The following is a 25,133-nucleotide window of genomic DNA, read 5'->3' as shown; positions in this document are numbered from 1 at the left end:
ATTACGTAACAAAGTTTTAGAACCATTATATACCCGTTTGGAAAAAGTTACATGGTGTCATCCCTCACACCAGAGAAATAAATTTCAGATGATACAAGGAGCTCAACTTTGAAAATACAGAAACATTCTAGAGAAAATATGCATATGATTATATAATTTGGGGGTAAGAAAGACAATCTAGTAAAGAACTCCCCCCCTCTCCACAAAAAAGACCCAGTGCTGATGATACCAGACCCCCAGCATTTTCCACAGAGCTGTAGATCAGCTACTGGGAAAGTGTAATCACCTGGAACCCTTGTGAAAACTAGATTCCTGAGCCTCAACCCAAACCTGCTGAATCATCTCCCCAGGTGGATGTGATACCGCCCCCCCCCCCACCATGTGTCTGAGGCCTCTGGTCTAGGGTACAACACCAAAGCAGGGAGGAGGCAGAAGGATTCAGGTTACAAGGCATTCACCAGGCTACTACAGCCTCGCCATCCCTGAAGGCCCCCAGGTGCTGTGCACACAACCATTCCTCTTTTGTAAAGTCCCCTGGGGACTAGTTTTTTTTTTTAACAGAAGTCAGCTTTATTAAACAAATCCCCCCCCATCCCTCCCCCTTTCCCCACAAAAAAAAACCCCAAACCTCTTAAGTTCAGTCGTTTGCTGCAGCATGGCAAAATACATCCTGGTCAGTTTGCTTTAGATGTTGCACCAAATTATGGCATAATCATCAATTCTTAAATATCTACTCACAGTGGTTCTCAACACTGGCTGCTTTTAGAGTCACACAGGAAGCCTTGAAAAGTAATACAGTGTGTTTGAGTCCCACCCCCAGGAACCCCGATTTCAACTGGTCTAGGATTGACATTTTTTAAAAAAGCTCCACAGGTGCTTCTAAACTATACTGAGATCACTGGCAATGCCCAGAAACAACCCCTGCTCTCAGGAGTTCCACACCTTAATGAGACACAGAATCCTGATTGTTCTAACACAAGGTAAACCATGCTGTATGAGATAAGAGCGTTCCAGACACTCTGGGATGAGGGGTAAGTCTGTCTGGGAAGGCTTGTTTAAGGGGATGGGATTTTGTTGAGACTAGACCTGGAAAGTTATCTAAGACCCGGGCATGGAGAGAGGGCACCCAGGCAGAGGAGGAAAAAAAGGATCATTAAAAACTTTATTTTGGTTAGCAACTAATTACTTCATTTCCCCCCATAACTTCTCATATGAACATCTAAATACATATACTATATATATACACTTATGTACACATACACACACGTATATACATATATATGCCTCCCTTATTTCTTGCAATTATTGATATAATCTTCCAACTAAGAAGATTTTGTCATGTGTACGAAATGGATATAATCATATGTTCATCATGCTTCTAGACAAGGCTGTGCTCCCTCCATCCGGCCCAGGGATAAGGCAGAAAAGGATGCCTTTCCCCCACCCCAGTAATGCAACAATCCGCTATGTACAGAAAGGTAAACTGAACTCACTCTATTCAGGAAATTCAAATGCAGTAAGCCTACTTGAAATTACCCAGCCAATTACTGAGGAGGGTGATGATATTTTGCCAAGAATTTTTCAAATAGGCAAGCTGCCCTGTCCAAATTCAACAAATACGTTATTAATTCACTTCATTCTGTGATCTCTCTTCTCTGCTATTCGTCCCTCCCCAAACCAGTAGATGTGAAAGTTTGAAGTTGGGCAGAGCAAGTAGAGACGTGTCTGTTTTCCTGAAACATCTCTAACCTTACTCAACTGATTGCAATTTGGATGTATTTCCTTAACAGGCAACGTGTAACTCAAAGACAATCTGTTAAGAGACTGGAGATAAATGGTATGGTTTCCCTAAATTTTAGTGAGCCAAGACTTGAACAAGTTTGTTAGAAAAATGCTAAGGTACTAACTGTATTGGGGACAGTTGTCTCCAACTTTGGCGGGAGACAGGACAGTCAGGAGGAGGGGTATCTAGTATAGAGCTTCAGCCTTGATAGGGTTGTGATACTTTACATACTCTCAGTGACTGGACTCAAAGCATGTTATAATGTTGTTGTTGGGTTGTTGTTTTTTTTTTTTTATTGAAGTATAGTTCATTTACAATATTGTGTTAGTTTCAGGTGTTACATATATATGTATATATCGACACCTTTTTTCCAATTCATTATTGTTTATTACAAGATATTGAATATAGTTCCCTGCACTATACAGAAAATCCTTGTTTATTTTATATATGGTAGTGTGAGTCTGTTAATCCCATACTCCCAGTTTATCCCCCTGCAATGTTCTTATTAATACTCAATGTATCACCACTACAAAAAGAGAATGAAAACTATTCCTATTTCCTTTTTTAAAAAATGAAATTGAAGTACAGAGAGTTAAATAATTTGTTTTACTCAGGGCCAGGAAACAACGAGGGGGGAAAACAACCTCTTTCCTGATCGCCAGGCAGGCTCCTGCCTCCCTCTCAGGGTGGAACAAATCCACTACGGCTGAGGGGGCTCCTGAGTCACCTTCACACCCTCGCTGGAGGACACACTGAGTCATGGTGGCACTAACTAGCATCATACTTGTAGAAGAATGGAAATTGGAGTTCTAAGAACTGAGCAGAAAGAAAAGAAGGGAGATAAAATTCAAAAGGACAAAGTTTAAAGCATCCATCAGTCAACAAACCAAAGATGACAGAAAGAGAAACTAGGTGATACAGTCCCTGCCCCCAGGGACTACAGGCATTCCTGGGTGGGGGGAACCAACAATAATCCACAACCAACAATAATCCACAACCAACAATAATACTCAACACAAGCGCTGTGGAAAAGCTGTGAATGACCAGGGAACGAGGAGGGCAGACAGGAACATGGAAAGGCCAAAGGGAAAGATGGTAAATTCTGAGGAGTATAAAGAAATATAAATCATTTCTGATCTCAAGGGGCTTCTAGTCTCTCTGGGCGGTATGACTCATGCACACAGATAGCAATGCAAGATTACATATAAGTAAGCACCAAATAAATAACTCCAAGACATGGGCTAGGTTGTGAAGAAGGAATGATCTTAGTGAGCTAAATCAAAGGTTTTCCAGGAAATGAGACTTCATTTGGGCCTCAAAGGATTTTGATAAATGACAAGAAAGGGAAGTCCATTCATGGCAGATGGCCTGACCAAGGAGTGTATTCTAGCCAGGCTATAAAATATGGACATGAGAATTAGCTCATCGTTCATTCATTCAATCAATCTTTATGAGCACCTACAGTATGCAGGCACTATGCTAGGAGCTAATAGTGCGGACTAGGCATTCTGGCTGCCCTTATCGAGTTTACATATTCCAGAAGGACTACTGGAAAATACGAGTTGGCCAGAGGCAGCCTGGAATAGATTTGAGACAGTACTGCATGTTGGGCTAAAGCCTATTCTCAGTAAGAGCTAGGAATTTTTGAGTAAGAGTGACAGGTGCAAAGCTGTGTTTACCAGGAGGATGATTCTGGCAATGTTGTTTATGTGAATTACAGGGGAACAGTGAAGACCGCTTAAGAAACTCTTGTGACGGTCCCAGTGTAAGACAATGCAGATTCAAACTAGGGCGACAGCTGTGAAAAGGAAGGCAGAGCAGTGTGAAGACATACTTGCGGGGCTTGGGAACCAACAGGAATCTGGAAGGCAGAAGGACAACAGACAAGGACCCTGATGTCTCCAGCCTAGATGTCTGGGGGAATTCTAAAAGTAAAACCAGTTAGGAGGCGAAGGTTAGGCGTACTTTCTCCAGCCTCAGGATTGGAATGTTCTGGAGGCTGGGCTCTCTTCAACACTTTTCTCTTTTCGTGCTATTGATATTCCCCAGCCTGGATCTCTTTCTTTCTTCCCCAGCCTGATAAAATCTGCTCTCAGGCAGCTTTATTTTATTTTATTTTTTGAACTTTTGTACTTTATTTTATTTTACTTTTATACAGCAGGTTCTTATTAGTCATCAATTTTATACACATCAGTGTAGCTTTAGAAGATTGGGTAGTCTAGTTCACAGTGACCTGTCATTAACAGACAAATGCAGTAGTTCAGAGGGATCAGTAAGGGTAGAAACCTCGGCATCAATAGCACTCCGGAGGAGACGTTCTGGGTGGAGAGTTTTCCAGGCATGCTGTAGACAACCACCGTCCCCACGCACCTACTTCAGGACACTTGACTCCGGAACTGTCTAGGAGAGACCTTTCCCCCAATCCCACCCCTGAGCATTGCCCTGTCATTTTTGCTTCAGCAGGATAATTAGAGATGATTGACTACATTCCTGAAAGTTCAGGGAGTTTAACTGCATCCCTGTCCTTGGAAAATGATATCCTGGAGGACAACCATCAGAATTTCCCGGGGGCCGTGGGGGGGGGGGGCGTGTTTAGAGTCATGTTACCTTGCTTGGGCTACAGTGTTCCCGTGCATTAGTCCTTTGCAATCACCTAGAAATCTTGCTAAAATACAGATTCAGAATCAGTAGGTTGGGAGGCGGAGGGTGCTGAAGTTCTGCAGGTCTAATAATATCCCTGGTGATGCCCATGCTCCAGCTCACGGACTTACAACTTGAGTATGTGTCTAGGAATAGACAGCTCCCCTCCAAAGCAGATCTTAGATTCAGATGATCTTGAATTTAAATCCCTCCTCTGACACTTTTCAGATGGATGACCTTTAGCAGGTTACCTCACTCATGTATTGTTTCCCCTTCTGTAAGCCAAGAAAAAATAATACCTACCTCAAAAGAGATACAAATGCTGGACGATCCAGAAGGGGTCCTCAACAACTGTTAATCTCAATAGCAGATTCCCTTCTTTTCAATGGTGGGGATAACTGTTAAATTCACAGAAGCATACCTACCCGCCCCCAAATGCTAAGGTCTCAAAAGGGAATTACTGAGAATGCAAAGCACAAAACACCCTCAGAAACTCGAGAAGCCATAGAAAATTCTTTTTAAAAAAATTTATTTATTTACTTGGCTGCACCAGGTCTTAGTTGTGGCACGCAGGATCTTCATTGTCGCGTGTGGGATCTTTTGTTGTGGCATGTGAACTCTTAGTTATGGCATGTGGGATCTAGTTCCCTGACCAGGGATCGAACCCAGGTCCCCTGCATTGGGAGCGCAGAGTCTTAGCCACTGGACCACCAGGGAAGTCCCTAGAAAATTCTTTATCATCACGTAATCCTGCATAACTACAAACACATCCCCAAATAGCATTATCTTGTATTTGTCCGAGTGATTTATAACATTAAGATCTATTACACGACTTCCCAGCTCTGAAATTCCCTAACTCCAGTTTGCAAGGAAAGAAAGCATTTCTTTTCTATGGAGGCCAGTACACCTAGATTTAACCAACACCAGTGTATTTAAGCTTCTTCAACATTCAAATTTCCCTTTCCCAAAAGTCAGATTCCACCCAGTATTGACGATTACTCCCCTAATGCATTATAAAGCTGTTTGATCTAAAATGTCATTTACACTGAACTTAGAAAAATGCATTTACTACATGAACCAGAATAGTTTTACACTTGAAATTCTTTTTTCATAGGTGAAGAGGCAAACCTTCTCTACATTTCTACATTTTGGAAAGCAAACCACAGCTCTGTAAATGCATAGTTTTGTCAAGCTAAATATCAACATTCCCTTGCATGCATTAATCTTTTAACCCCAAAACTAAAGTATGTGAGCCAAGTGAACATAATTACATAAATATCAGGCTCCAAAATAATCTACAGTTTGTTGTACATATATAGCGTATAATTTTTTCTTTTTTAATCCTCTCCCTTTTTCTCACTTTCTCCACCCCACACCCAGAGAAACTCCTATTTAGAGAAAGCCACACCTATCACTAGGCGCTGACCAACAACTTTTTAAAAAAACATTGAGAACAAACATTGAGCCATTCTAACCCCAAGGAAATGCCAAGGCCCTGGAATGAAGGCATTCTAACTCTTGATGCAAATGAAGCTACTGGAATTTGTGAGGAGCAAAATAAACAAAACAATTAAGCCATTAGCATGTCCCCTTGGAGACAATCTGGCCTTTGGAGGAAAGCAAAACCAGATCCCACTTAGGCAGGTGAGTGGTTAGTTTGATTACCGAAAAACAGAGGCATTATATACTGCTCTTTCAACCAGGACAGATGAAAACTTTGTCAGGAAATTTTACATTCTGAAGGTCCACACAGCTGAACAGGAAAAAGCTTCTCATCCTATCTGTTAATCTAGTAGTGATTTTTTACATCACCAACACCTGCCCAACCACTCCCATGCCACAGTGAAGAGAAGTCCTAAACAGAGGTCACAGGTCACACCCGATTTGCAATGGTTCCATTTGGAGTTGGGAACTTTTCCTCAGAAAGGACCCTGGTGCATTTTGTTACTATTTCTGCCTGCAAAGAGCTGCACCAGCGCTTGAGGGGACAAGTTGGGACTGGTTGTGTGGCCTTAGGCAATCACCTAGCCTCTTCTGATCTCAGGGGAAGGAAGGCTGGAATAAAGGGAGTGAGAGTCAGGTGTAGAAACCTTCCCAGCCCACCCAGCTTCCTGCTCAGTCTGGCTTCTGCAGGAGCCGAGCCCAACTAGTTAACAAAAGGAAGCCCTACTGGTTTTAACTGAGGGGGGCTATTTTTATCTTTGAAAACATTTCCAGTTTATAATTAATTAATCATCTACTTTAAATCACCGGTTCTCATCAATTCATTGGCGGCTGCGTTGCTACAACCATTCGGCCCTCTGTACAATTTTCGTCTAGAGGGAAGTTTGGTTCAATTCAACAAATTTGCTGATTCTACCACGTGCCAGACGTCATGTCAGGTGATGGAAATACAAAAAATGAGCATGACGCAGTGGCCCCTTAAGGAGTTTACAGCCCAGTAGGACAGAACAATAAACATATTTATTGAAATAATATCACTCTAAAACATCCCGTTGGTATGAGGGCCCCACCTTACTTTGCCCGTCTCATCTCTGGCGTTGCTGGTCTACAAGCCACTCAAATCTCCTCACTCAAAATGCTCTAACTGGTGATCATACTACATATCTTCCCAGACCCCATGAGTTACCTGGACTTCTCCCCTTCTTTCCCGCCTCACCTGGGAGGCCACTTCTTCTATACTCCGGAAAGCTTAGAATACCTCACCCTCATCCACCTGGAGCTGAGCATAGAAAACGTACACTCCACAAAGCTCAAAAGGTGCCAACCTGGCCATTTTGTTAGCTGATGAGTTCCAATACAAAGATTTCATGAGGACAGTTTGAATTTACCAGTACTTGGATGCCCTGTGAGTTTTAAAACATCTGAATTCAACCTGTCCTCCAAAACCACATGCAATTAAAAAAAGCATACTGTCTGCTTCAAAATCCCATTTCAATTCTTTCTTCCATCTATTATCTCTGCCTATTCCTTAAACATCCACCCTTGGGAAAATCACTGGTAACCTAAACAATAGATGCCGTTTTCTGGGAGAACTATTTTCACAGACTCTGAAAGAGCTGCAGGGGAAGGCTGTCGGCCCTGTTTTCAACGTTATAGCTGGTTGACGAGTGAAGAAAGGCATGGTGATGGGCAAAATGACTCCCCTGTCTTCTGTGAACGAGCGGCTCGGCTTTCAGGTGCCCTTTGAAGCATCGCTATGCTTCTTCCCCTTTCTGTCCTCACCATTCCATCTTCCAAAGGGCACGCTGAATGAAGTGAGGAGTGACATCTGTATCAGACAACTTCAGTATTCCCACTAAAATCAAAGCTCCAGTGACATCTGAATCACAGGGCGCTTTCACGGATTCCCTCTTCCCCTGTTTCATTCCATTAGCTGAGCGACCAAGAGCCAGTTTACTGGAGTGCATTTTAAGAGTGCTTCACTGCGTTGGCAGTTCTGCACTCTACTTTTGTCCCTCGAGATGAAGGCCTAGGGAGCATTAACGAATGAACAACTCACAGCAGAAGGAAATGCAAGCACTTCTCCTCCAATACTACGTTTAAAAATAGTACTGTATACATCTAGTACGGCAAGTCCCAAAATGGGGGTGGGACACAAAGATAAGAAACAACTCTACCTGAAAAGTAACTGATCAGAAGGGAAGATAAAATGCCCGTAAACAATCAAGAGATCTTTGCAGATCAAGAGTTCCGAGGTTTTGAAGATAACTTCCAAGTAGGAGACTCAAGAAGGTGGAAGTGGGGCCGACCTCAAAGGGGAATTAGACCATCAGGACGCGGAAGGGGAGGGAATTGACTGCAGCCAGACATCAGCCAAAGAAAGGTGAGATTATCTGAGCCTGCAAGGGGCACAGCAAGTAGTGGAACTTGGCCAGGTGACCTCGGCGAAAGACAAGGCAAAAAAAGGCAGGTTGAAGCCATGCTACACAGGTGGAATCCACAGGACTCAGCAGGTGGTGGGATCTTGCGATTCATTACATCTTATATTTAGAGTATATAAAATATACCTTTGCCAATGGATGCTTAAATACAACTGCTGCAAAAACTGAAGACTCAGATTCACAGCCCTAAACGAAGATGACAGTGCCTTATTGTTGCTGTAGAGCAGACACTGCTCGATTCCCCACTGGCTGCAGAGGTGCCAAGCAGGGCTACTTGGAGGAGGAGAAAGAGGGTTCCAAGATGGGAGGAGGGCGCCCCCCTCCTCTTAGGAAGCCTTAATTATGTGTGCTCACTTGCAAGCAGGTGCAAACTATATATTTCCTGCCTTCTCCAACCCTCCTCCTCACCCCTCCCAAGCCTAGAAGGGCAAGAGCCTTGTGGGGGAGAACAGGAGGCAGGATAGATGGAGAATCTGGTTGGGGCTTGGGGGCAGGGGAGAAAAAGAGCTGGAAGGAAGAGGATACCACACTTCCAATTTTTTTCGTACACTCCAAGCCCTGGTCCTACAGAACAGAAACAGAGCACAGAACTCTGATCCAGAGTCCAGTTATTAGAGTCCAGCAATTTCCTTCTAATGTGTCCTCAATTAGTTAATATTAATTTTATAATGAATAATAATGAATCCTCATCAGAGAAATGAGCTTTCAATTATTTACATAAACGTCAAACCATTACGTCCTTGACTTATATTTGAAGTCTGCATTGGACGTATTTCTCTTTGTGATCACAGGAGAATATAAAAATCGAATAAATATGAGACCAATGCTGTGACTCTAGTTTTATGCTTTATAGCTATTCTGAAAACTCAGGTCAGTTGTCAACAATTAATACTGACCATTGCCTCATGGTAACTTGTATTGGTTTAGTACCTCTGGTAATCTTACAAAGAATTATTTTAACTCAGTACTTCCAACTTCCCTTCTCTCTAAAGCTTTATTATATTTGTTTTTCAAACATTTCCAGTAAAATCAGGTTTAGGACCAGGTTAGGATCCCTGGACAAAAGACTTGTACTCTAAGGCCACTTCTCCTACTGATTTGCCAGGTGACCTTGGTCAGGCTACTTAAATTCTCTGGACCTTAGAGAGTCATTTGGGGAGGCCATGGACCACTTACGGGAGTTAGGATTCTTCTTCCCAGGGAAAAATGCACACATGGACACAGACACAAACTTCAGCATATAATTTCATAGACCACGCCCCCCCGCCAAGTAGTCTCTGAGACATTTCTCATCTTGACATTCTATGTTTAAAGGTATCTGATCATTGAAAGAAACAAGTGTTATTTGCACAGCCATCACCATGATACAGGCATGTATGAGAAGGAATGAAGAGACGAATAAGCATGAACTGGCCCTGCAAATTATACCTAAAGAGAGTGCCTGAGTAGAGCTAGGATTGTAGGTTGGGGAGCCACCGCTGCCCTGCACACCAAAACTATGGATGCCGAGATATCACTGCCAGATACTCCTGTGGATGAGATTAGGCCAAGCTTTAAGGAGTCTACCCAGTTACTGGAGATGTCTACATTATTCTGTAAAAACAAAGCCCGTAATATTAAAAATCAAAGGGAAGCTACTTACTTTGGTTCTCTGAGATACACCCCTTCTTCCAACCCAAGAAGTAGACAGTACCAAGAGCTGAGAGCTGAGTTTTGCTTTATTTAAATACCAGTGTAGGGCTTCCCTGGTGGCTCAGTGGTTAAGAATCCGCCTGCCAAGGCAGGGGACACAGGTTCGAGCCCTGGTCTGGGAAGGTCCCACATGCCGCGGAGCAGCTAATCCCGTGTGCCACAACTACTGAGCCTGCACTCTAGAGCCCGCAAGCCACAACTACTGAGCCCGCTGTGCCACAACTACTGAGGGCTGCGCACCTACAGCCTATGCTCCGCAACAAGGGAAGCCATCGCAAGGAGAAGCCACCGCAAGGAGAAGCCCGCGCACCACAGCGAAGAGTAGCCCCAGCTCGCCACAACTAGAGAAAGCCTGCACAGCAAAACGAAGACCCAATGCAGACAAAAATAAATAAATCTTAAAAAATTTATAAAAATAAATTAATGCCAATGTAATACAGAGATGGTTAGGATGAAATGATATCTAGGGTTTGCTTCAAAATAAACCAAGAGAAGATGAGAATAGAGAAAACAAGATTGAAATAATTATATACCAAAAAATTAAGAGAACCTAGGAGAAACAGATGAATTCCTATAAATATACAACCTACCAAGATTGAATCATGAAGAAACAAAATTTGAACAGACCAATTACTAGTAAGGAGATTAAATCAGTAATCCAAAACCTCCTAACAAAGAAAAGTCCAAGACCAGATGGCTTCACTGGTGAATTCTACCGAATATTTAAGGAAGAATTAATACCAATCTTTCTCAAATTCTTCCCAAAAATAGAAGAGGAAGGAACACTTCCAAACTCATTTTATAAGGCTAGCATTACCCTAGCACCAAAACCAGACAAGGACACAACATGAGAAGAAAATTACAGGCCAATATCCCTGATGAACACAGACACAAAAATCCTCAACAAATACTAGCAAATTGAATTCAGTAATACATGAAAAGGGAATTCCCTGGCGGTCCAATGGTTAGGACTCCACACTTTCACTGTTGTGGCCTGGGTTCAACCCCTGGTCGGGGAACTGAGATCCCGCAAGCTGTGCGGCACAGCAAATAAATAAATAATGCACGAAAAGATCATACATCACGATAAATTGGGATTTATTCCAGGGATGCAAGGATGGTTCAACATCTGCAAATCAACATGATACACCACATTAACAAAATGGAGAAAATAAGATTGGCCATGAGTTATCAATTGCTGAAGTCCGGCAATGAGTTTTCTCCCCATTTGTGTAGTGTAAATTTTTCCATTTAAAAAGAGAAGGAGAAAGAGAAAATCAAAGTGAAAGATCCACAGATTAATGAATTTTTTTGAGACCTATGCCCAAAGCTAGGTTAATCCTACTCAATTCACATCTTGTTGAGGAGCCTGTGGCTCACAGAATATGGAAGCGACACCAATATGGATTATTCTGGGAACCATAATACGATCCAAAACACATGACTTTCATTCAAGACAAAAAAGTATTTTAGTGTGTGTGTGAAGAATGTCTTTCTCCACATGGACAGCTCAGGGCTGGGCAAAAAGGCAGAATTAGTCAGTGAACAGCACTGTTCTGACCTGTTCCAAACAGTATTGCTCCACTGTTATATCCAACAGGCCATCCACTCCAGTCTGGTTTGGCATGATTCACTACTCTCTAAGCTTGGACTTAATCGTGAAATGTTTATTTTTACAAACTCCCTTTAACAGAAAAAAAAAAAAAAAAAAAGATTTTTCTTCATGTTTTTAGCTTCTGCTTTTACTTTTTATTTCCAGCAAAAATAGCAATTTAAAAATCATACTGAGGCTCCATAATACAAAAGAACTACAAGTTTTAATTCCTCGTACTTTGGGAAAACAGCAGCGGACGTATCAGGAGCAATGGGGGCTTCCGTCATACACAGGGGTTCAGAGGATCAGCCGGGAAAACTGGATTTGCACTAAATCTATTCCTGCCTCCATGTATTCACCCAACTAGACACGATGAAAGAAAAGGTGGAGGGTAGGCACTGTATCTGAGCCCCAGGGCAGTCCTCGCCCACACTAACCCTGAGGGTAGCTATGTGACTTGCTTTGGCCAATGAGACAATATCAACCATGATGCAAGTAGAGGTTAAAAAAATGCTTGTGCACTATGGCTTGCTTTCTCTTTTGCTGTTCTTGGGAACCCTGTGACCGCTGCTGTGTTAACAAGCCAGGACTAGCCTATTGTGAAAGAGATAGGTGGCCAAGCCATCTCCACTGCCCCAACTGAACCTGGGCCAACTAACCGACACGTGAGTGAGGCCATCTTAGCTCATCCATCCCCACCCAAGCCACCAGCCGACCACAAGGATCTGACGAGCCAGTCCAGCCCAGAACTTCCCCAGCCAATGCACAAAATCATGAAAAATAATAAAATCTTTACTATTTAAACCACCAAGTTTGGGGTGGTTAATTATATCAAAACTTAATAGACAGTAAGGTAAGAAAAGGTAAGAAAGAGATGTTTAACAGATGCTGAACATCCTGGGACATAATCCCTAATGGAACTTTACATAACTCAGTGGGACTTACTATTGATTTGATTGTATGTCAACTGTCATTAAAACAACCTGACATAGACCCAAAATTGCATACTCCCTAATATTCACCTCAAGACAAAGTTTGCTACAACTCTGGGAATGATACTGTGTGGGCTTTGGAGGTTTATGAACCTCCGAAAATTAAATGAAGAATTGTGTTTATGTGTGTTTTTTTTCTTCTTAATTATAAAAAGATGTTAAAACTATGGGGGGATAATATAAATATTTATGCCCATACTGCCCAGAATTAATGATACTATTTTCTATATTTGCTTTAGATTTTAATAAAGCAAATAAAACATTCTTAATAATGTTACAGTTAGTCCACTGACCTCAGTTCTCTTCTTTCCTCCTTCCCCCTTCAGCAGCTTGAATTTGATATCTTTCTAGTCCATCAATTTATATTTTTAAAAGAACATATACATAAATATATACATATATGAATATATATATCCCCAAACAATACAGATAGCCTCGTTTTGTGTTTTGAAATTCTTCTTAAATGACTTTACATGTATCTTTCTACAACTTGCTTCTTCACCACATACTACCTTTGTGAGATCTATCCATATTGATTCCCTATTATCAATAAGTCACATACGTTTATGCATTTCTCTACTAATGGACATTTAGATTGTTCCTGTCTTTTTGTTTGGTTTTCTTGTTTTTCTCGTTATTACAAACAGTCAGGAAACAGGTCAATAGCTTCAGAGGGCCTCGGGACACCCACAAATATTAGGAATCTCTGACAATCTGATGGGAGAAAGGAGAACTACCATCATTTTGCAGACATATTTCTGCATTTGAGCATTCCCACATCTTGAAGGTGCCATCTTTATCATACTACGAAGTAGCTTAATAGATGCTTCTACATTTAAATCCAAAATTTTCTCTAACAAAAGTTCGTATCTAATTGGGACACTAAAAACAACTGTAATTTTTTTGTTATTGAAAATTTTTTAGAATCAGACAATGACACTCTCCAAATCATTCTGTTACCAAGTAATATTGTGCTAACTTGCTGTCAACATCAAAAGTTGGTCACACCAATTAAATTACTAAGAGACTAATGACATGCTATCCTTATTTTTGTTTGTTTTCTGTCATGTATATAAGGACTCGAGGGCTAAGTTTCTTGTAGTTATCTTGTTTCCCTTATGTTCTACTTTTTAAACTAACTGAGATCAGAGAGCTTTCTAGCATGACTTTCTTTTACTTTTATGCTTGATCCCAGTGTGATATCGTCTAGTCCCCAAATGTTGTGATATGCAAACATCCCCGAACAAGGAAATTAAAAAGCCCAGACTTTAAAATAGACTAAAAAAAAAAAAAAAAAAAAAAATCAACCTTGCTTTCCCTCAGGAGTATGTAAATAATAATGAAGTGTTATACAGATATCTGGACCCAGAAATTTCAAATTCAGAAATAATGTACTCAATTGCTTTTGAAAGAGCATAAAGTTAGCAGACCTGGTTCATTACATACAAGTTGTATGGCCCTGAACAATTCTCTCTCCCTCACTATACTTTGGTTTTCTTACCTGTAAAATGGCAACAAAAACCATCATTTGTACAAGAATGAGATGAAATCACCTATAAGAAAGCTCTTTGTTATTCCCTAGTCTGTGAGCTCCTCATAAGCAGAGGCAGTGCTTAATTAATTCATCTTTGATTTCCTAGCGGTTGCCACCGTATTTGGTAAGAATTCCTACCTATCAGGCATGTACACTAACCTCCTTTGCAACTGCTGTGTCTTCTCCACTTTGGGGTTCAAAGCTCCTCGTCTCCAACCACTTGGGTCCTCTGATAGGGGAACTCATAGTTGCCAAGTTGCAGTCAGAGGTCTGAGCACCCACTATTGTCACACATTTGAGTGCCAGTATCATGATCCTGGGAGAACACCAACAGAACCCACCTCAGGTCAGGACCAGGGAGTGTGGAGTGTACACCAAGCCAGCCGGTCCTGGCTTCAGACTTTACCCCAGAGAGAGTGTTCCATGTGTCAGCAGGACAAGAGGCTGAGCAGCCCAGCACTGACCAGGGCAGTTCTAATGGGGGCAGGGAGACACAGTCACTGGTGCATCTGGAGGACAGGTCTCCATACAGTTAGGACTCAAGTTGGGTAATCAGGCTACATGGGATTATCATACCACCACCAAAATACGATAAATATGTTTACCAAGGAAAAGAGTTTACAAAATACATGGGGAAATACAGAACACAAATTGTATATTAGCTCCATAATTACAACTACATAAAAATGATGTGCGTTTGGATAGTTTGGAAGGAAACCCAAAGACATGAAAAAAAATTAGCACTAGGGTAGTGGTATTATGGCGAATTCCTCTAAATTTATTTTTTATAATCTTTTAAAGTTGATACAGTAATGCATCAAAAATAAGTAACAACCTTCCATCTCCAAGCAGACTTTTTTTGAAGGGCCCCAGAAAGAAAACTACCTGGTCATGCCTAGATTCTAATCCACCACCGTGGTTTGGTGGGAAAAGCCTTGTTAAACTGGGATCAGAAAACCTGGATTCTGGCAGCAGATCAGTCAAAACCTAGCTCTGAGACTTTCGAAGCCATTTAACCCCTCTAGATCTTTCTATGAAGTCAAGCCAAAGGATTTAGGATAGACTCTTAAATTCTCTTCTGGGCTTTCTACAATGTAGTGTATGTTTTACTTTCTACAATGCAGTGTATGATTTCAAAGTCCCATGAATGAATTTTTAACAAACACATCAGAACTCAAAACACCCAAGACAGTGTGGCCTCCTTCAGAGCAGTTCTTAGAGTACTGATTCCTGGGAAGAACCACCTCCTTTTTGGCCCCCAGGGCCTATGTTACATGATATTGCACATCTTCAGGACCAATTTTTTCCCCCTTTGAGGCAGAATGTAACTTCTGGAAACAGCTGAGAGGGACCTTATACAAAGTCTGGTGAGTAAGAGGGGTGATCAGGCTGGACACTAGCATTTTAGGTCATAAAGGAAGTAAAAAGGTTTTCTTAAATGACCATTTGTAAGTGCCCTGAACAATATTAATGACAGTGTTCCCATGGTGGCAATTCAGAAAGGAGGGCTGACTTCACCTGCATATGCGGTGTCGAAGGCATTGTCCCAATTTTTAGGGACGACTCTTATAGTTTTACTTCTCTGAAGTAAAGCTGTCATAAAGATATGTAAAAAAAGACTTCACTAATATGCCCCCAAACCTTTCATCTCTGCCAAAATAAATTTTGAAGTTGAAATTCAAAACACAATTTGTTTACCATTGTTACAGAATGTGCTTACAAGGCCAAGCTGTTTATTTTTAATACCTTTGGCATCTAACCTTTAACCCCTTATTTGTTCTGTAAATATTAAGTCCCAGCATGGTAAAAAAAAAAATTAAAATATTAAAATCTCACCACGGAGAAACCCATTTTAATCACATACTGATAAAAACACAAGTTGCTGCATCTTTGTTTAAAAAAAAAAAATAGTAGATGACTCAAACTTGGAAAATTACGAATGTACGTAATTTCTATATGATCCATAATGAAGCTTTACATTTGTATAGAGGCTTCAAAATATTTCTGCTTTTTTGAAGCTGATGAAAAGAGCTTTTACAAGTTCTTACCAAGTAATGAGACCCAGTCCTCTCCTCATCGGAGAGAGGTCTCACATGAGCTCATAACATGAACACTAAGTCAGGGGCAAAAGGTTGTATTCCAAGTCATGTTTACAAAAATGCTCATTATCTAGCCCCAAGGAGAACCCCTGAAACAGACCTCAAATTCATGAGATGCAACAGGGAAAGGAGTAATAAAAGAGGTCCACCATGCAATATGGAGGTTGGGGGAGAGGGGGAGTACCTTTCCATTGGAGGGAGCTAAAGGGTTAAGAAGAAGAGAAGTTCAAGCAGAAACTAACACACCATTGTAAAGCAATTATACTCCAATAAAGATGCTAAAAAAAAAAAAAAAGAAAAAGAGAAGTTCAATTTACAGGCTCACCACGCACAGCACTACCTGCACAGGTGTTTAGCTATAGCTCCAAACCGTAGCAGCTGGATGCATACTGCCCCTGTTTAATAGCTTAGAGAGTCCACGGGCTGGAAACACCAGGCAACTCCCTCTCTTAAGGGAAACGCAGTGGGAAGGTGTGCATGTGTCAGTAAAAATCGAATGCCCTTACTGGGTATGTGGCTAAAGTTTAGACTTCCCGATGGCGAGTGAATGGAAGGAAACACAGTGGTTCGCAGGACACCACTCTGAGATTTACAACAGGGTAGCTGCAAACAGCTGACCTGTTTGGCCTCTCAGCGATGATCAGCACGCTTTTAAAAATTGGCAGCTCTGGCATAAAAATCTAGATTTTCAGCTTCTCCTGAAAAAACAGACAATTTGGTAATGTGGTCAATGTAATCACAGCCTAAGGTCAAGTAATGATGGCTCTTTTGACGGGCACATGTTCTATATTTACTCTCCAGAGGCCAGTCTCACCCCATCAAAAATTGTATCCTGGCCTCTGTAGACATCTGAGTCTGCAACCACTAACAAAGCTGAAATCCCCAGCAAAACTGAGGAGGAAGTGGCTTTCAGCTTCTGCAACTGTCTGCTTCCTCTACTTCTCCATCCCCTCCATCCATGGCCCCACCTTGCCCTGGGCTCCCAAACATTTCCCACTAGGCAGGCCCACCCACAGTGGTCCCAAGACAATGCCCTGGATTCCCACTCTTGCCCTAATCCTCTACCACTATCAAAACTTTTCTGGACTTCATCCCATTCCTTTCTGTTTTGGTTCTGTGTTGTGTTCTTTTGGCCAGGAGACTACTACTAGAAATCTGATAAACTAATCAGTGGGAATGGACTAGGTTACCTTCGCAGAAAACATGTTTGAAATGGATTCCAGACTTTCTAAATATATGCCATGCCTTCACCCAAAGGAACTTACCTACCTTGTAGTCAGCGGCATCAGATTTCTAAGTTCGTAAGCCTATTCCTATGTATTTTTATGTGTACTATCTGCAATTTACTCACAAGTAATATGCAAGTAAGGAGACGGGGACGCATCTTGAACATATTCTGAGGTGATGGCCAATTCAGATGTACTCAAATACATTAGCATATCTCAGTCACAAAAGTCTTATGAATCATAGTTTCTAGCTCCAAAGTATACAGCAGAGCTATACACATGGATTCCAGTCCATTAGACAGTCCAAATTGGTCATGGCCACAAAGGTAGAACTTCCTTTCTGGCTGATGATAAAGCCAGATTCTACAAAGGAAACCTCAGATGGGTATTATTATTGATTAAAGTCAAAGGAGATTGTTGTACCCTCCTAACCAATGTATACTAAATTATAGAGACATGAAGAGATTTTTTTGGTGTTTTTCTTTCTTTTTTTTTTTTGGTCCTTCAAGTCTAAGAAAAAAAAGAAACAAATTGCTATTGCCTGGTAGTATTCTTGGTTCTCCAAAGACAGAGAAAAATGTCCCAAAGTGAGTTTTCAGGAGGAAATATAAGGTAAACTGTAAGCTGTACACTTTGTTCATGAGTCAGAAAATGGCAATCTTCCTTATGAATCACAAATGAGTGAGCCTTGGTAGGGCCTTTGGTACAGGTGGAGAGCCTTCCTAATCTGCTACCAGATTTCCTAAGATATCTCACAGAGAGCGAGAGACAGAGAAATCCGCAGTACAGGTGCCAAGGGCCTGATGAATTATATTCTCCATGCTAACACTGAGCCACACCCACTGGAGGCATTGCCCCTTCTCTTCCTGTTCTAAGCAGCTGAGGGATGCAGCTGGGCAGACTCAGACAGATGTGAAACACAAAATGAAGCCTCATTTGGCTGTAAGGGGATTTTACATAAATAGTAAATACTATAATAACTGAGATTTCTGACTACTTAAGCTGCTGATGCTCTGTTCTAAGGCAACTTCATATATCCAATGCACAGACTTAATTTTTCAAGCCAGCGAAGAAATGATTCATTTAATTTTTGCCAAATTACTCTAGATCCAGTAGATGGAGTGATGGCACAGCTCCTATTTCAGGACAGCCAGCTGTTTCAACTTTTCCGTCAGGGAATCGGGGCCTCAGCAACTGTATCTGATGCACTGATAGTCAACTGGCGGCCCACAATACGGCCATCTGTGCTGCTGGCAGGGAACATCAATAGGTAAGTCATACCCCTGTCCTTCAATAGACACCCTACACACTTTGGAAACAGCTCTTCTTAGAACATGCCTCTTCTGCACCCACTTCACAAACCATCTACTTCAACAGCAATGGACCGAATTGAGTGTCCAGTTTCCGAGGTCCCCAGAAAAGTCATCCTACACTACTTTTTAGTCTCTCCAGCATGAAAAATGAGTGAACTAAGGGAAAGTTAATTTTCTCAAGGTACCACTCAATTATTTAAATTCAGCAAGAGTTTTTAAGCTCTTGACATACAACACATTTCTTTTTTTTTTTTTTAAGAAATATTGAACCATGGAAAATAATTATAGCAATTCTAAAGTACTAAGACTCACACTGCTTAAGTTCAGGTAGCCAGTTAGGCAGTGGCCCCATTTAGGTAGCTCCACCCAAACACACAGTGTAAGTAAATGGTTCTCTTTAGGGGTTCCAAAAATAATATGGAGTGGACTGACTTCTTAAACCCTACAACTGAAAGGGAAATTTTATTTACAGATTAAGTGTCCTCTTAGGTAGACGCAAGGGTGACATTACTTTGGACTAGGTGAAAAGAAAAAGCTTTGGTCAAGGATGCCCTTTTAAAGATTTTGGTGTTTGTTTTTAATCATTCTTTTGAATAAACACAGCACTGGGTCAAGGGCTGCTTTTGAGTTTTGTGTGTAGGTTCCTATGGGCCCTTCCTAATTTCCCTCAGGCTCCAGCAGGATAGAGATTTTTAAATTAGTGCTGTACCGGTTATCACTGTGACTTAGCACCCCTTTCACAGTCACTAAAAAACAACAAAAACCAATCAGAAGAGGACCAGTTCATTCACCTAAGCCGGATTATTTGAAAAGAAGCAAGTGTGGAAACTATGAAGCCTTGTAGTAGAACTTTTTCCCCCCTCTGATGGTCTGCCAATCTCTTCAAAATAGAGCCCTTGCTTTTGTGCTTCGGAAAGAAAAGTACACCACCCCAAAGCCCAAGGGATGCGGCTAAGGTTATTGGGGGCGGGGTAGCCGAGGCCGGGAGGTCGGGGTGGAGGAAAAGTCAGAAACGAGTCAGAGAGAGAGCCAGACACTTCCATCGATTCCCAAAATGCCAAAGGAAAAAGAACAAAAACCTCGACTTCCTCCCATGCGTACCGTTCGCTGTACACCCGAAAAGTGCCAGCCACCTCGCACTTGGGGGAAGTGGAGGAGGGTGGTGTTTACTCGGCCTTTTTGGTGCAAAGACCCTCCGGGCCGGCGCCCAGCGGAGCCCAGGCCGGCCCGGCTCCCGGCAGCCCCGCGGCACCCTCGCCCGCGGCCGCCAGTCCACCGCAGGTGCTCGCCCTACCTGGCGCCCCGCTGCCTTTGTGCGGCCGCGCCGCCCCCGCCGGCGCGCGGATGCCAGCGGGACAGCTGCGGCGCTGCCGGGCGGCCGGGGGAGGAGCAGTGGTCCGCGGCGCCGGTGCAGCGGGCGGGGAGCGCGCGCACGGAGGGGCGCAGGCGGCCGCTCCCACCTTCCCAGCGGGAGGGAATTGATGCCCCCCCCGGCGGGCCGTGCCCCTGAACGCGGATCTCCCCGCACTCCGGCTTCCGACAGCTGGCAGCCATAGCCACCCCGGCCACGAAAAGTTTGGCGACGCCGAAAGTGACTTGAAAGAAAGTTTTCCTTGGCCCCTCACTCCGTCTCCCCCAGCCCCGGTTGAGCGAAAGCTGCAGGAAATAAGGGCTCGCGACGTGCCGCCTCTCGCGTCCAGCTTCTCCACCCCTGGCCTCGGCAGCGCGCCCAAGGTGGGTGCCCCGCTCCCGGGCTTCCCGCCCCATCCCTGGGTCAGGCGTCCCGGGACGCCGCGCGGCCAACTCACCATGGTGACTCGCGCCGCGGTCGCGCCTCTGCCGGGTCCGGCTGCCGGGGAGCTGGGGCTGGAACGCAATCTCCTGGGCGAACTTCAAAAGTTGGTTCCCTTCGCCAAAAACAGGCTCTCGACACCCAAGCACTCACAGGAACCAATGGGAACCCTGGGGGGACTCCATCCAGGCGGGATCGGCGGCGGTAGGTGAGGGCGAGCAGGAGGCGGCTTAGCAGGCGGGGCGCATATTGCGGAGGGCAGGGGTCCACCCGGACCGGGCGCTCGCCGCCCGCCTAGGTGAGTGCAACGCTCTACGCGCGTCCGACTAGCTGCCCTGCCTCGCTCCTCTTCCTTCGGCCACCTTCTCCGTACTCCTCTGGCTGAGCCTCGGCTCGGGCAGGGCAATCTGTCCATAAATGGAGAATTCAGCTCAGGCCTGACCAATCAGGGTTTGTTTTCATAGCGTCACTCCTCAGGGAAACCGTAGTAGCCAACAAGCTTGGAGCTGCTGGAGTTTCCAAAGCCCTCTGGATCCTGTAGTCCTCCTCCACGCCAGCCTCCAAAGAGCGCTGCTGACCCAGCTCGCTCCCGGTGGCATGACTTGAACTGGTAAGAAGAAAACCACTCTGTGAAAGAGAGGTAAACTTCTAAAAATTTCTTTTCTTTTAAACGCGAAAGTTAGAGTAAGTGTAGCTGAAGTGGTATGATTTTTCCCATAACTTTTTTTTTTTTTAAAGAAGGAAATATTTTATCAGCATAAAAGATCAGAGTCGTGGCAGCAGCCCAAAGGAAATCCTTTTTCTTTCCAACGTCTGGATTGTGAGGAAAGTCAAAAATATCGTTTCCCCCACCCTTTCTTTTACCTGAATTTCCTTGGAAAACAAAGGAAGGCTTTTTGAGGGGGAGGCGCGGAGGGGGAATTTTGATGGTGAAGGAGTTGCACATGCAGTGAGGCCAAGGACAGGGGAGAGAGGCGTGGGAAGAACGCGCCATCCAATCTCAGTCAACACAAATCTGCCGCGAGCAATTAGCATTACAATCAAGAAATCAGGTGGGCAGTGAGGAGAAGATTGGAGTGGGGGGGGGGGAAGCAGAATCCTGAAATAAAGGTAGAGGGTCTGATGTTATTGTTTTCAGGGTTCAGGAAGTAAACTTGGTTGGTTATAACAGGATGGTCCTCTCTGGATCTGTGGTAGGTAAGACTTGAAAACTTCAGGGCACAGAAAAACTATGAAGCATAATGATTTACTGTGATTTACTTTATGAACTTTGGTGGTAGCCCTTCGCTTGAATAAAGGATCCTGGAGTTGGAATGGATGTTAAAAATCCTCTTGTCTAGAATGGGTAAACAAAATGTAGTGTATCCATAGAATGGAATATCATTCAGCCTTTAAAAAGGAAGGAAGTACTAACACATGCTACAACATGAACCTTGAAAATATTAAGTGAAAGAATCCAGAAAAAAAGATCCCGTTTTATATGATTCCATTTATATGAAAATAGAGAATGGGGAAATCCATAGAGACAGAAATTGGTAAATTATTGATTGCCAAGGGCTGGGAGAGGGGAGGATGGAAGTAGTTGCTAACAGGTGTGTGTTTTCTTATTGGTGAAAATATTCTGGAATTAGATGGTGGTGAGTATTGCACAACTTCGTGAATATACTAAAAACCACTGAAATGTACATTTTAAAAGGGTGAATCTTACAGTATGTGAATTATATCTCCATCTTAAAAACTGAAAGAAAATCATGTTGACCAAATTTTTTTTTAAAAAACATGTTGACCAAATTCTCGTAGTAATCATCCACAGTTAGGCAAATAAATGTAATTGAATGCCTACCATAGGTCATCATGGTCACTGTGAATACAGTGGTCTCTGCCTTCACCAAGCTTACAATTTTAGAAGGAGGGAAACAAAAGATAGATTTTAAAACAATAAATAATTACAGGAAAGATACAAATACAATAAGAAGTAACAGTAGTTTTGTGCAAGGGACTGCCATATTTGGAGCTATAGGTTAGGTAATTCATCTGGTAGCATTCTGTAGCACAGACTGGACGGGAAACCACGAGACATCTGTTGAACACTCATTATGAAGTAGCTCCACACAGGCGTGATCATTGGCTAAATACATTCAGATGTGATACATTATTCTCAGGTAAATCTGATTCCATGTCTCAGAGGTATGTCAGCTTCAAAATGCAATCAGGCATTTTAAGAACTAGTGGAACAGGGAATTCCCTGGCGGTCCAATGGTTAGGACCTAGCGCTTTCACTGCCGGCGCCAGGTTCAATCCCTGATGGAGGAACTAGGCTCACCGCGAAAGAAAAACAACTAATGAACAGAGGTTACCAAAAGGGAAATCTGAGCTTACCAGTTACACAAAAAACACTACTTCGGTTGGAATTGACACATTGCTTCAACCACCATCCTGTCCATGCAACCCTGATTAGTAATCAGACTGAGATGGGCTTTGAGGGATACAGGCAAAGATGTAGTTGTTTTCCCCAAGGTTAACCTAAGGATATGCAACACTGAAAATCTCTTAATAATCCATCACCAACCTATCAGTCTTGGATTTATCTAAAACTACCTTGACACTGGTTGTCAATTGTATTAGCATTTGAGATTTTTTTTAAAGTGCTTACTTTTATTTGCCCTAATAATCTCTTTCCAGTTTCCAGAAGTATTCCCAGCTCTAGTAGGTGGGACTTTGATGAAGATGTCTGCTTGTGTTCATTTTTCATGATTTTGTAATGTAATTCCTTTCCAGATTAAATATAAATATATAGATTAATGCCTACGTCTGGGCAGTACTTAAAATATGAGATTTCATGCACATAAACCTGAATTTGTAGTCTGGTTTTTCCACTAAACTGGCTGTAAGATCTTAATTTCTCTGAGTTTCAGTGCCCTTATCTATAAAATAGATTGATGTAAGTCTGAAATGAAATGTGTGCAAAGATGGTCAACAAATTTTGGTTCCTTTTTCCTTTCCCTTCTGATTAGGGATTCAGACCTAGATCCCTGGGTGAGATCAGATGGTCCTTGGCCCTCTGAATTGCATGCCAACTCCTGGAGGCTGTTTGTGTGTGCCCTTTTCTTCAGGGAGAGTTAATAGCTTTCATCAAATCCTCAAAGATTCGGTAACTGCCAGAACATTAGGACCCACATCTCTTGATCATATTAGTTATGCCTCTTTGGATCTTTGTCTCTGTTATTGTGTTTTTCTTGAGTCATAGGGATTAGAACTGAGTGTGATACTAAAAGCACAGAAGTTCTTGGATTCTCAAAGCAAAACCCACTAATTCACAGTTTGAGCATAGAATAAAGTGTGTGATGACGTGGAAGAGCCTATAATTTCATGAAGAATCCCTTCAAGCCCTCCCCTGCTCCATCCCCATCTTAGGAAGGTACCTTGTCAGTTTTGGCTGGGGTGACCATACATCCTGGTTTACTTGGGGGAGCTGGGTTTATGCCTTTATCTCAATGAAATGATAAAGTGCACCCCTCTTGCATTCCCAGCAGGCCTAGTTTGAATGATAAACCATGGTCACCATAGATTTTTGGCCAAGTTGCACCCCCTAAAAAAATCCTCACTTTTTAAAATGAAAGTTTTTCCAATTTTCTTGACTTCACCTATTTTTCAGAGGACTCAATATCTTACCAGATATTTATTCTTATGATCTCAAGATCATAGTAGCAATGAAGGGAAAGCTACTTTCAAAATTGTAAAACTCATTCTAGACACATGATGGAGCTAGTCAGATGAGACTTTATACAGAAGTTGGCATGATTAACTGCGTTTTATCTGGGGCGGAATGAAAAGGAATGAAAGAAAAAATCAAGATGAATACAAAGCTCAAATCCCCATATGAATCCATCAGTGAAAAAAAAAATCACTGCTCATGTATTTTGGAAAATAATTAGTAAGAAGATAATATAGGGCAATGAAACGAGTTTCCACGTCAGTACCATGAAAGAACATCAGAACGCGTTCACCACAGTACAATTAAAGAAAAATTTGTTAATGAAAAAATGAGGGCAGAAATCTTTAACAAGACACTAATGAAAGACACTAACAAGATGCATTCAGGCTTGCGTCACATCAATGTGAGATGTCCTGGGTAATCGCTGTTTCTACCATAACAGGCATCATTTATTAGGTTCAGTAGGTATCAGATACTGAGCTAAGTGCTTACTGTACAATATCTTATTCCATCTTCCATACAGCCCTATTAACTTTGTTTGCAGTTAAGAAACTAAGTTGAGAGAGTTTGAAGTAAATTGCCCAAGATATCATTCAGCTACCATGCATCAAATCTATATATTTGTCTGACTCTGAAGCCCAAACTTTTACCCTCTAAGCAGTGACTCTGTAGTAGGAATGCCTATTAGAAAAAATTTCCCCTTATGCAGGCCCATTATGAATGGGAGCACACCTTAGGAGCCTGTCCAAACCAGGATCCTGGAAAAATTCTTGCTATTTAATTTTTTTTTTTTAATTGGTGTATAGTTGATTTACAATGTTGCGTTAGTTTCTGGTGTATGGCAAAGTGATTCAGTTATATATATATAT

General features: G+C 42.4%; 1 protein-coding gene across 1 annotated transcript in view; it reads right to left on the bottom strand.

The window, feature by feature from the left end:
* MYO1E (myosin IE) overlaps positions 1-20,954 on the bottom strand; it is a 203,090-nt gene extending 182,136 nt beyond the window's left edge. The window contains exon 1 of the mRNA XM_036841088.1: positions 20,566-20,954. Coding sequence (XP_036696983.1) covers positions 20,566-20,568 — 3 coding nt within the window. The 5' untranslated portion in view covers positions 20,569-20,954. The remainder of the gene's footprint in view (positions 1-20,565) is intronic.
* Between the last annotated feature and the right edge of the window lie 4,179 nt (positions 20,955-25,133).

Source organism: Balaenoptera musculus, chromosome 2 (assembly GCF_009873245.2).
Source record: "Balaenoptera musculus isolate JJ_BM4_2016_0621 chromosome 2, mBalMus1.pri.v3, whole genome shotgun sequence".
In the NCBI taxonomy this organism is placed as follows: Eukaryota; Metazoa; Chordata; class Mammalia; order Artiodactyla; family Balaenopteridae; genus Balaenoptera; species Balaenoptera musculus.
Note: the sequence above shows the minus strand (reverse complement) of the source record. Positions and strands in the feature narration are given on the sequence as shown.